General features: G+C 34.2%; 1 protein-coding gene across 1 annotated transcript in view; it reads left to right on the top strand.

Moving 5' to 3' along the window:
- Nucleotides 1–12,552, top strand: part of LOC132121711 (PH and SEC7 domain-containing protein 1-like) — a 39,321-nt gene extending 26,769 nt beyond the window's left edge. The window contains exons 11-16 of the mRNA XM_059531427.1: nucleotides 5,399–5,571; nucleotides 5,860–5,930; nucleotides 7,881–8,038; nucleotides 9,455–9,599; nucleotides 9,847–9,990; nucleotides 11,258–12,552. Of these exons, the coding sequence (XP_059387410.1) occupies nucleotides 5,399–5,571; nucleotides 5,860–5,930; nucleotides 7,881–8,038; nucleotides 9,455–9,599; nucleotides 9,847–9,990; nucleotides 11,258–11,536 (970 nt within the window). The 3' untranslated portion in view covers nucleotides 11,537–12,552. The remainder of the gene's footprint in view (nucleotides 1–5,398; nucleotides 5,572–5,859; nucleotides 5,931–7,880; nucleotides 8,039–9,454; nucleotides 9,600–9,846; nucleotides 9,991–11,257) is intronic.
- Nucleotides 12,553–12,899: the final 347 nt, after the last annotated feature.

The raw sequence follows: 12,899 nt of genomic DNA, 5'->3' as shown, positions 1-12,899 counted from the left end.
CTCTCTCTCTCTCTCTCTCTCTCTCTCTCTCTCTCTCTCTCTCTCTCTCTCTCTCTCTCTCTCTCTCTCTCTCTCTCTCTCCCCCCATCCCCCTCCCCCTCTTGTGCCGACAGTTTCTAGGCAACAGGCTTGAAGTTTTAGCACATGCTCAGTGTGAGAGTGATTTGACCGATGTTTTAGAGCAGTGCACACACATTCGAGCTGCTTTTAACATCATTTGTTTCTTCATGTGTTGTCATGTGGTGATTATTCCTCAATTTGACATCTGAGAGGTTCAGAATTGAATAGATTAAGACATTAGACATTATATAAGAAAGGAAAAAATATATATGCTATTATATTATTTTTTACTCCCAAAGTAAATGTACATTGACATTTTGAATTAGTTTTTAATCTTATTTTCCTGATTTTATTATCATTTTATTTAGTTATAGTGGTTTTGTGATGTTATATATATATATATATATATAATTTTTTTTTTATGTCTATTTAGTTTTGAATCATTTTTATTTCAGTTTTAGTGTTAAATTTTAACTTAAACTGTTTTATAGCTGCCACATGATGAGCAATTCACTTACTGCCTTTTTCCATTTATTTATTTAGTTTATTTATCATTTTTTATGTCAAACATAATCACTTAGTACCTGAAAGAACTAAAGCAAACTTACTAAAAACGTCCAGTTCTTTGGAATCCAAATAATTACTAATTAAAATGATAAAAATTTCTAAAAAATTATTGATTTATTTTATTTTGTTTTACTTTTACTTTAACTCTGTTTATTTATTTACTGCAGTTAATGAATTAAAAATTTGTTCCTGAATACAAAAAAAAAAAGAATTAAAATCACTGAACATGGCATGGGTATTATGTTGACCACAGTATATAGTATATTTATTTCTATATTGACTTTTTGAAAACATTTTATTTTTTGTTGACTCTGATAACGCATCTAAAGCCTAATTAAGTTAAATTATGTTTGTTATTTTTTTAAAAAGAGAGAGAGAAAAAAACTCATGAAATGGTTCTGCAAATCTAAAAACTTACGGTAGAGCTTTGTTTTATAGATAAAAATATACATTTAAAAAAAGCTTGAGGTAATTTTTTAGATGTCTTTTACAAAGAATTTAAGTATAAAACATGGGCTCAGAGTTGAATGTTAAAGGGTCACGTTGGTTAATCAGTATTGAACAGTGCTGAAGCAGGAGCATTATTTAGACCTCTTGTGTGTTTTGTAACTAAATCTTTTCGATGAAGAAACAGTTTTTTCGTCTCTGTTTTTGTGTTAGTGGTGGCTGTGAAAGCTGCTGGTTATCTGCTGGTTTGTGGAGGTGAGCTGAAGGTTTTTGGGCTCTTTGTGGCGCGGTGTCTCGTGATTTCCAGGTTGGTGTCTTTGCAGAGACTCGTTGAGCATCTCTCGCCTGAGAAACATCACGCGGATGGGATGGCAGTGACATACACGTCCTTTCTCTGAGAAAGACACCATTAAAGGTGTCTCTTAACCGACCTCAGACATTCGATGTGTGTTCACATGAAATATTACACCTCAGAGTGTACAGAATGTGGCGAGAGACCTCATAAAACAGCCGAGTAAGACAGGAACATTCACACATCCACTCTCCTGCTTTAAAGGGTTCACATTTTATACATACATTTATGCCATGTTTATTGTAGTTAACTAAAACCACTGAAATAAAATAAAATATAAAAAGCTAGTTAGTTTCAGCCATCATTCCTCATTTTCATTTAGTTTAACTTAATGTTCTAAAATATCTAAAACTAAATATTAAATAAAAATGTGTAAAAACTGTATAGACACTCAAAAATATAAAAATTATAAAAAAACATTTTTTTAAACTTTAATTAATATATATATATATATATATATATATATATATATATATATATATATATATATATATATGTATATATATATATGTTTAATTTTTTATATAGGTTATATATAATAAAAATGTAAAATATTAGAAACTACATTATTATCCCAGTGATAATAAAATAACACTGATTCGATCTCTTGTGTTTATATATATATATATTTTTTTTTTGCATTTTTATTGTGTCTCATGTAGTTATTATTAATATTTTGAATTTATTCTCATTTGTAATTTTGTTTTTGTCATTTTATATATTTTTTAAAATATGTATATTTTAATCTATTTTTATTTCAGTTTTTGAGATGTAAACAGTTAAATTTTTACTAATATTTGTATATTTTTTTTAATCATTTATATTGTTTAATTCAGCATTAGTGGAATAAAATGTAAATACAATTTTAAGTAAAAATGTAAAAGTAAAAAAAAAAAAACATTATTTCATTTTTATTTAATTTAAAGGAACAAAATGTGTTTTTTAATAGTTTAGTTTTAGTTTCAGTCAACAATAATCACCCTGCTCTGACATTCATTTGAACTATTAGTCAAGGTTTCTTTCACTTAAAACTGTTTAATTTGTCATGGTTAATCACCAGTTTTTTATTTTTTTATTTTTTTTGCAACTGTTCCTTTAAGACTTCTAGATGTAAATGACCTGTTTTGATTTGGCTCATTCATCACTATCGTTTATAATGCAGCATACTAAATAGGCCTTGATATGTAAATGCATGCTGTCATATATTCAAAAGATCAGCATGAAGTGACATTTGTAACTCAATTTACTTTCATAATTTCCAAATGAAAAGGGATGTTTAACCAAAAAGTAGCATGGGACCTCATTTTTATTCCATCAGCATTTGACTTGATTGTGCAAAAGTGTTGGTTAAAGCAAGCCTAAGTAGTACATTGAACACTTTAGTTTCCAAAATTCAAGGAGAATTTGATTTTTCATGATACAACGGCTTTGAAACACCCATCTATTTAACCTGTGGTCGTCTCGCAGTAGCATGGCATAATAGCCTGTGAGATCGAGTCTTTGATTTGATTTCTGCGGTGGCAGATGTGAGAGAGAAGCCCGCTGGGAAGAGCACTTTACTTCGACACACACTCGATCGATAGCATCTGCCGCACTCGAGGGGTTTATGATCAGCGGGAGGAAAGTGGAGAGCGAAAACTGTCGGGGAAAAGACTTTTATTCACTCTAGGCGGGACGCACAGCGGGGAAAACCCAAAATATCACACCGGGTCTGAATCCGAGCTCCTGTAGTCTTTAAACACACTGGATTTCTCTCCACAGTTACTGCAGCACAAAGAGCACTAGATGTGCATTTCCAAAAGCAATAGAAGTGCTTTCAGAGCAGGCTAAGATGTCTAGAAAAGGAAAGTAAGAGCAAAGGAATTGTTTAAGAATTTGTCTTCTTAAGACGAGATTTTTTGCATGTTTTCATGTCTGTAACACCAACAATACAGGATGAATTATGTGAGTGTAAGGTCTCCGGTGCTGGATGAAGGTTTCCTACGTGTTCGGTCTTTCAGCGCGTAGAGTTAATCAGGATAGGTTAAACTCAAATCTGACTGCATTTTTGTATCTAATCTGACTCCATTTTACTATGACCGCAAATTTAGGTTGAAAGGCAAATTGGTTGTTTGCCTGTCTCTAATTATTATTATTCTGAGATTTGATTATTCTATTTATTCTCTTATATTATTGCACTCATTCATTCGGAAAACATATAACTTTTCGAGTCTCGCACAAATCGGGAATACGATCTCTTAATCACAAACTTGTCAATCTTGGTCATTAGACAGAGGCAATTGACTGATACTTTCAGATGCCGCACCATGCTTGCTTATTTCTAAAAGTACATGTATATTATTCAGTCCCCTGTAAACACTTAATTAAAGTAAGACTATATCTATCCAGAGGTCATGACTATTACCATAGAACCAAGCTGATCAATTTAACTTCCTCTAATGGTAACTTTACATAATCATGCCGTGGTTTCCCACGTACACTTAGTTAGAATAATATTACAATAATCAGAGGTTGAGGCTCACCCTATTCAGATTGATCTAACAACATTCGGTTGTTCTGAACGGAAACCCATTATTAGCCTCTACAGTCTAAGTACACATGACTAATGCCAATGTGTTAGTCGGAGCTCTAAAATTCAGTTTGTGGAACATCGTGGGCACGTTGACTGAAGTTTTAGTCCGTTTCTAACCTGAGCATTGATTTGTTATATTAATTACTTAACCTAATCTACTAGAGTCAATAATTACAGAGTAAAACAGAATAGAATCAAATGTAACAATTTCTTATCAGTCAGGTAAATATGTGTTCTGCCAATTACATATCCAATTGAAACATATCAAATCATAGTATTATGAAACATAAAATTCTCAAAGATTAATCTAAAAGTAAAATACGCATACCTGACCTTAGAAAATACATAGTATGAAGTGAAGCGACACACCACACTATGGGCTTTCTGGCTACAGAATTGCCCTGATCCTTTCGCTGCAATCCTTTAAATACCTCAGACCAAGACAAACAGATGAAGACAGAAACTAACAAGTGGAATTTGATTAGGTCAGGTCCCAGACCAGGGTAGTTTACACCTCAACGGGAACAGAAGGTAATTTACATGGAAGACCCTGGAAAAGGGCACTCCCATTACAGTAATCAAAATAACTCCTAACTCTTAGGATCTGTATTATCTTTTAATCTACTTTTCTAAGGTTGAGACCATTGTACCAGTCGCCCTGAGACAATTCAAATGACACCAAGCATGACTGTAACTATCACTTGCATTAATGCAGAATATTACACTATTGGCAATTCTGAGTGAAACTAAGTGGAGGGAGTGTGATGGTGAGGTGTGGTGCATCTTCGATGGCACCGTTACTTATGATGGAGGGTATTCAAGAGAGTGTTCAAATGTTAATTATCAGGAAAGTCCTTTGTTTTCTTAGAGAGAAGTCGTCCCTCCGTCCAGACGGTCCGACTCCAGTCTTACAGTTTTCCCCCTTTGGCACCACTGTGTATGAGACACTTGAACAACATTTGAATGGCCATGCAATGATTGAAAATCTATGAGTTTAGTATCATTGGTAGAGAAAGGTTGTGGTGTGTCACATGTACAGACAGGATGAATTATGCGACAGTGTTTAATATTTAGTGTTATTAGTGTTATTATTGGAACAGACCCCTAACACTAAGTGTAAGCAATATTAATAGAAACTAAATAGCAATATAATTCCTGCACAGTAAACATCTTCTGAAGTAAATAAAACTTTATTGAAGAAAATACTATTTCAAGCTTTCACTTTAAAATTTCATGTTTAATTCAATGTGTTTCTTGCTGTTTCGAAGTAAATTTCACCATGAATGCCAAGCAATTTCTGAGGGAAAGTTGTTTCTGAAATTATTTTCAGTAATTATTCCAGTCAGGCTATCACAAATGTAACACTATCACATGACTTTGTTTTGTATTCTTCTTTCCAGCGATGAAGAAGAGATGCGTCAGTCGTTCTCGGAGCTGGGCGAGCATCGAGGAGAGTCTCACTCCAGAGGAATGAAGCGGACGGGAAGCGGTTTGGTTTCTCCGTCCAGAGCGATGCTCTATAAAACAGGTTTCCTGGTGAGGAAGGTCCACGCAGACTGTGACGGGAAGAGAAGTGAGTGCTAAAGAAAGACATCAGTTCTCTCACATCCCTCAACCAGCAGCAGATATTTGTAATGAGTCATCTAATGGAGAATTATGAATTAATGGAGAAGTGTCTTTTACTTCCATTGTAGTTTAGAATAATCTATATCCAGTATATCCGACATTTTGACCCTAACATGAAATATTATATACTGTGTATGTATAGTTCAACGTTGTTTAACAAAAGCAAAAAATCAATCAATTAGTCTAGACTGATGTATTGGTGTATTTGTGCTGGTATTTTTCATGTGCAATGCAGCGCCTCGAGGAAAAAGAGGATGGAAAACATTTTATGCTGTTCTGAAGGGACTCATCCTTTACCTGCAGAAAGTATGTCTTTCTTTCTTTCTTTCTTTCTTTCTTTCTTTCTTTCTTTCTTTCTTTCTTTCTTTCCTTCTTTCTTTCTTTCTTTCTTTCCTTTCCTTCTTTCTTTGTTTCTTTCTTTCGTTCATTCTTTTGTTGTTTCCTTCCTTCCTTTCTTTCTTTCTTTCTTTCTTTCTTTCTTTCCTTCCTTCTTTCTTTCTTACTTTCTTTCCTCCTTTCTTTGTTTCTTTCTTTCGTTCATTCTTTTGTTGTTTCCTTCTTTCATTCCTTTCTTTCCTTCTTTCTTTCCTTTTTTCTTTCCTTCTTTCTTTCTTTCCTTTCTTTCTTTCTTTCTTTCTTTCTTTCTTTCTTTCGTTCATTCTTTCGTTGTTTCCTTCCTTCATTCCTTTCTTTCTTTCTTTGTTTCTTTCCTTCTTTCTTTCTTTCTTTCTTTCCTTCTTTCTTTCCTTCTTTCTTTGTTTCTTTCTTTCGTTCATTCTTTCGTTCATTCTTTCGTTGTTTCCTTCCTTCATTCCTTTCTTTCTTTCTTTCTTTCTTTCTTTCTTTCTTTCTCTTTCTCTTTCTCTTTCTCTTTCTCTTTCCTTCTTTCTTTCTTTCTTTCTTTCTTTCTTTCTTTCTTTCGTTCATTCTTTCGTTGTTTCCTTCCTTCATTCCTTTCTTTCCTTCTTTCCTTTTTTCTTTCTTTCCTTCTTTCTTTCTTTCATTCTTTCTCTCTTTCTTTCGTCCATTCTTTCGTTGTTTCCTTCCTTCATTCCTTTCTTTCTTTGTTTCTTTCTCTTTCCTTCTTTCTTTCTTTCTTTCTTTCTTTCCTTCTTTCTTTCTTTCTTTTGTTCATTCTTTCGTTGTTTCCTTCCTTCATTCCTTTCTTTCCTTTTTTCTTTCTTTCCTTCTTTCTTTCTTTCATTCTTTCTCTCTTTCTTTTGTCCATTCTTTCGTTGTTTTCTTCCTTCATTCCTTTCTTTCTTTCTTTCCTTCTTTCTTTCCTTTATTTCTTTCTTTCCTTTCTTTCTTTCTTTCTTTCTTTCGTTGTTTCCTTCCTTCATTCATTTTTTTCTTTCCTTTTTTCTTTCCTTCTTTCTTTCTTTCCTTCTTTCTTTCCTTCTTTCTTTCTTTCCTTCTTTCGTTCTTTCGTTCTTTCTTTCTTTCTTTCCTTCTTTCTTTCTTTCCTTCTTTCTTTCTTTCTTTCTTTCGTTGTTTCCTTCCTTCGTTCATTTTTTTCTTTCCTTCTTTCTTTCCTTTTTTCTTTCCTCCTTTCTTTCTTTCCTTCTTTCTTTCCTTATTTCTTTCTTTCCTTCATACCTACTTCAGCCTGTATTCAGATATTTCTGGATTGTTTGATTTGTTGTTAAATTTTGTCGTCACATGCATTTAATTTTGTGATTTTTATGAGGTTTTTCCTTTTATGGTGTATTTAACTTTCCTTTTCAGCTTATATTAAAAAATAAATGTGTTTCTTGTTTTATATTTATGCATCTTTTCTGACATTTTATTAGTTTTTAAATCATTTATTGCAGAATTCCGTGACATATTTAATAATTTGATTATATATTATTTATTTCAAGCTCTAGTGTGTGATTGATTGATATTTTGTATTTATTTATTATTAGTTAAATGACATCTGAGTGGTACGTGAAGCTGCTTTTGATGTTTTTGCTCACTTCAGAACAATAACAGCACTTTTGCCAATATTAGTTTAGTTTTCATTTCATTTCTTCAGATTTGAACCTTTCTAATCGTTCAAACAAACAATATCTTTTTCCCTTTATGAATATACCCAACTGCTGCTGCATTTATCAGTTTGATGGTAATCTGTATGTAATGAGTAGGATGACCGTATATCAGTAATAATAAGAGAGCACTATGAGGCAAGGCAAGTTTATTTATGAAACACATTTGATGCACTGAGGTCATCTCTGATATATCTTTTGAATAATAACAGGATCATTGTGTTTCCAGGGCGAGTATCGACCGGATAAACAGTTATCACATGAGGATTTGAAGAATGCGGTGTCTATCCATCATTCTCTGGCCATCCGAGCCACAGACTACAGCAAACGGCCGAATGTGTTTTACCTCCGGACCGCGGACTGGAGAGTCTACCTCTTTCAGGCCCCGTGAGTTCACACACTCGACCAGAAAACATGCCATAGTCGTCCAAATCTAATAATTCCACTTCTAGAACGAGTTTCCATTTTCATTTGATGCTATTAAGCTAATTCTTTCATCCGTTTCCCTCCGATCTCCTCTCATCACATTAAATTCAACACTTGGATAAAATTAACTCCCATTCTACATTCTGTTATGTTCTAGTTGAATATTCTGTTCAACACTGAAATGCACTTTGGGATACTATTAAAGTTTTTATTTTCTATAAAATTTTAGTAAAAAATTTGTCATTTTGTTGTCTAATTTCTATCATTTTTTATTTTAGATTATTTTAATTTTAAAGTTCTAGTAATTTTTTTTTATCATTTATTGGGTTATGTTTTTATGTCTGTAGTTGTTATTTTTTATGTTTCAGTTCATTTTAATTTTAAAGTTTTAGTTATTTTGTTGACTGTTTTTATCATTTTTATCTTTATAATATGGCTACATTGTTTTATTTTTTTATTTCAGTTCATTTTAATTTTAGTTATATTTTAATCATTTTCTTGTGTTTTTTATTAGTTTCATATATTTTTTTAATATATCTGTACAATTTATTAATTATTATTTCAGTAAAAAAAGAGACAGTTTGCCTCGAAAAACTAGCTGAAATAATTATTTTTTTTATGTTTTATGTTGGTTAATGTTTATTTTCTTTCAAGGAACAAAATAGTTTTTTTTTTTTTTTAGTTAATTATAATAATCTGATAGCATTGCCCAATGATCTTTTAGATAAACGAGTATTCAGTTTGGCAAATCTGTATCACACAATTGTGAACATGTGTATATGCTCATATAGAAAAAACCAACAACGTTAAGCTTTAACTGAAATAAATGACTGGAATAAATCATCTGTACAGCATAAGGCTCAGCATGTGATGTCTTTTCTGTCCGATTCAAAACACTCTTGCAGTCCTGTCAGCCATGTTTCTTTCTATTGTGTGTGTGTGTGTGTGTTCACACACATCCCTGTTCCCCAGGAGAACACGCTCTGCTCTAGTTGAAGTTTGTCCCAGTTTCAGCTCTCATTGCTTGAGCTGGAAAATCCACCTTTTTTGTGGTTATATGTGTGTTTTTGCACTTCTATGTATAAAAAACACTTCATCCACTGTTTTCCTTCCACGACTTCCCAGATTGGTGGAACACTTTTAGGATTATATGTAGTGTAGTAATGAAGCACTTTTGTAAAAACAATATCTATCACATGGCTTTCATTTCATCATTTAACCACCACACAGCTCGTTCTACATCAGTCTTCAAAGGTTTATACGTTATGACTAAAAACCTTTAATGAGATTTTACTTCCAGGACCCGTCTGTTGCAGTCTAGTTCTTCTTTTAGACGTTTTATATTATTATTGACATGCATTTGATTTATTCGTGTAGGAATGCTGAACAAATGCAGTCTTGGATCACACGCATCAACACGGTGGCAGCCATGTTTTCAGCCCCGCCCCTCCCTGCTGCTATTGGCTCACAGAAGAAATTCAGCCGGCCGGTGCTACCAAGCTCCGCCTCCAAGCTGACACAGGTCAAATGAGCTGATTTGCATAAATGTTGCCACATACCTATATAAATGGTATCATTATATGGCTTTGTACTTGGACAAATAATGAAGTCTTATAATAAATAATATGATGAATATGATGATGCTTAATTAAAAGACAGCTGCCTGTGTGGACAGCGAGGAGGCTGACTGTTTCATAAGAGTGACTGTGCTTGTACTGTATCTGTGTTTATATAAACTGGAGTGTTATAAAGTGTGTGTTTCTGTGTAGGAGGAGCAGGTACAGGCTCATGAAACTGGATTTCGCTCTATCTCCTCTGAGCTTGTACAACTGCACTCTTATCCACCTGACAGGAAGGTGAAAGGTCGTGAACTTGAGGAGTACAGACTGAGAGAAGAATATCTGGAGTTTGAGGTAAATATATACATTATGGTTCAAAATAGGTTGTAAAAATGATTTAAATGTTTTTGAAAGATGTCTCTTCTGCTCATCAAGACTTCATATGTGTCCCTGGAGCACAAAACCAGTCTTACGTCTCTGGGGTATATTTGTAGCAATAGCCAAAAAAAACATGGTATTGTTCAAAATGATAATTTTTTCTTTTATGCTAAAAAATCATTAGGATATTAAGTAAAGATCATGTTCCATGAAGATATTTTGTAAATGTCCAACTGTAAATATATCAAAACTTGATTATTAATATGCATTGCTAAGAACTTCATTTTGACAACTTTAAAGATGATTTTCTCAGTATTTTTATTTTTTGCACAGTCAGATTCCAGAGTTTCAAAAAGTTGTATCTCAGTCAAATACTGTCCAATCCTAATAAACCATACATCAATAGAAAACATATTTATTCATATGATGCATTCATCTCAATTTGGAAAAATCTACATTTAAGACTGGTTTTGTGTTCTTAAAGTAATAGTTCACCCAAAATTGAACAATTGCTGCTCACCCTCAGACCATCCAAGATAAGCTTGTTTCTTCATGGGAACAGATTTGGAGAAATGTAGCATTGCATCACTTGTTGACCGATGGATCCTATGCAGTGAATGGGTGCCGTCAGAATGAGAGTCCACACAGCTGATAAAAACATCACAAGTAATCCACACCACTCCACTCCATCAATGAATTTCTGAATGAATGTTTGTAAGAAACAACTCATTCATTGAGGCATTTGTAACTTCAACCCGTCACCTCTGGCTAAAATAATGTCAATAATAATGAAAAATTCCCTCTCCTGTTGTCTCTCTCTCCTATATTTATTTAGAGCTGTTTTTGCTTGTAAACCATGCTTGATCTGTGCAGATTTCTCTCCTGATTCAGAAATGTTTCACTGTCAGAAACATAATTATGGATTATGGACTGGGAAGCATCAGTTTGAAGTTAAAAATTAATTAATTAATCTTAATGATAGATTTGGTTCTTACGAACATGCAGCTTCTCACTTCTCAAGATGTTAGCTGATGGACTGAAGTGCTGTGGATTATTGTGATGTTTTTATCAGCTGTTTGAACTCTCGTTCTGTCGGCACCCATTTACTGCAGAGGAGCAATTGCTGAGACACTGATGCAATGCTACCTTTCTGATCTGATGAAGGACAAAACTCATTTACATCTTGGATGGTCTGAGGATGAGGACATTTTCAGCCATTTAATAAAACATCTTCATCTTGTAGAAAACGCGCTATGAGACGTACAGCATGCTCCTGCGGGCAAAGCAGCGCTGCGAATACGATGATCTGTCAGTGTTTGAAGCCATGCTCTTGGAGGAAGGTGCACTACAGAGAGCTCAGTCCAGCCCCACGCTTCAGGACAGCAGTTTGACCTGCAGCACCAGAGACGGAGCGAGCCAAAGCACCGCCCACGGCGCACAAGAACCGTCCGGCAACGGAAACAACAGCTGCTCCCGCGGTCAGGGCCAGAGACACAGCTACAGGCAGGCCGTCCGCAAGTGAAGCCGCTGCCGCCACCCACAGGAAGCTCGCTGTGCTGGAGAGGAAGTGAGGTCTCTCTCTTTCCTGTGTGCGCCCTCCTGCTCTGTGTGCCATCAGGAAGGGGTGTTGATTCTGACTGAATCTGACTCTGTGATTGGCTGATGGCTGGGTGATGTCACAACACAAGGTGCTATGGGATCTGGATGGGAGAACGTGATTAGGATTCGGAGGAACGTAAATATGACATGCATAACCTTCCTTTGCCTTCTAGTTCTCGGTTTCTTCTGCGATTTCTTACCTGAAGCCATTTCATCGCACGCTACCAAGACAAATCTGGCCCTAAACGTCCTCAAACCTTTAAAATATGAAAGTGTTAGAAGGTCTTCAGTTTTTGCATTTTCTGGAAATAACTAATTTGTTTACAATGCATATTAAAATTTACAAATTCTGCTCAAAAAGATCATGAAAAGTATGAGTGCTTGGAAGGGTGACATTCTGCACGGTAAAACACGATGCTTGTTATTACGGGCGTTTTCTTGTGTTTATGAACGGTAGATGAGCAGAAAACTGACTAGCCCGTATGCAACTAGATATTTCTTCATATTGTTCTAAGCATTAGTGATCTGTATTTGTACAATAATGCACAGGGACATCATAGTCACTAAAAACACCATCCGTTTGGTCTGCAAAACCCAGTTTTGCCCTAAAACGTCTTTTGCTCTCAACACTAAATATAATTACACTGCAAAATGAATTTTCTCAAACTAAATTTTGTCTTTTTTCTTATAAAAAGTGTTTAAACATCCTTAAAATAATGCCTAATATGCACAAGTAAATGTTAAGGTTATTGTTAGGTGAAAATTTAAATGAAATCTATTTACTTGAGAAAAAACGTGTAATAAATCTTGAATTAAGTTTTATTTGCAATTTTCAAAATTTCAAGCACAAACCTAACTATATTGTTAGATTCATTCTTTAAACAGGAAAAAAAAAAACATATGTGAAAAAGTTAAGAAAAATAAACTTAGTTCAAGATATATTCAAGGTTTTTCTATATGTTTTGGCTAAAACGGGAAAAGACAATTCGCAAAATCCAAGATGTTTTCTCTGAAATCATCAAAATGCTAAATTACATTTTAAGGATGTTTAGATAATTTAGTGAGAGAACAAGACAAAAAAAAAAAAGTAAAGTAGTGAAGCGATCAGAGACTCGCAGATCTTTTGTCTGTATAGTTCATTCTTTGAATATGCTCTATTTTAGCTTCTTGTCCTTGTCTTTCTGCATTATTCTCTTGGCTGAATGTTGTCTGCTGTGTACAGCATGGCTGACTAGTGACAATCGTTCGTGTTTGTTCAGTTCAACAGAAGCTGAAGTCGGTAGGAG

This window comes from Carassius carassius, chromosome 39 (genome assembly GCF_963082965.1).
Source record: "Carassius carassius chromosome 39, fCarCar2.1, whole genome shotgun sequence".
Lineage (NCBI taxonomy): Eukaryota > Metazoa > Chordata > Actinopteri > Cypriniformes > Cyprinidae > Carassius > Carassius carassius.
The sequence above is the reverse complement of the archived record's forward strand: the minus strand, read 5'-3'. Positions and strand labels throughout refer to the sequence as shown.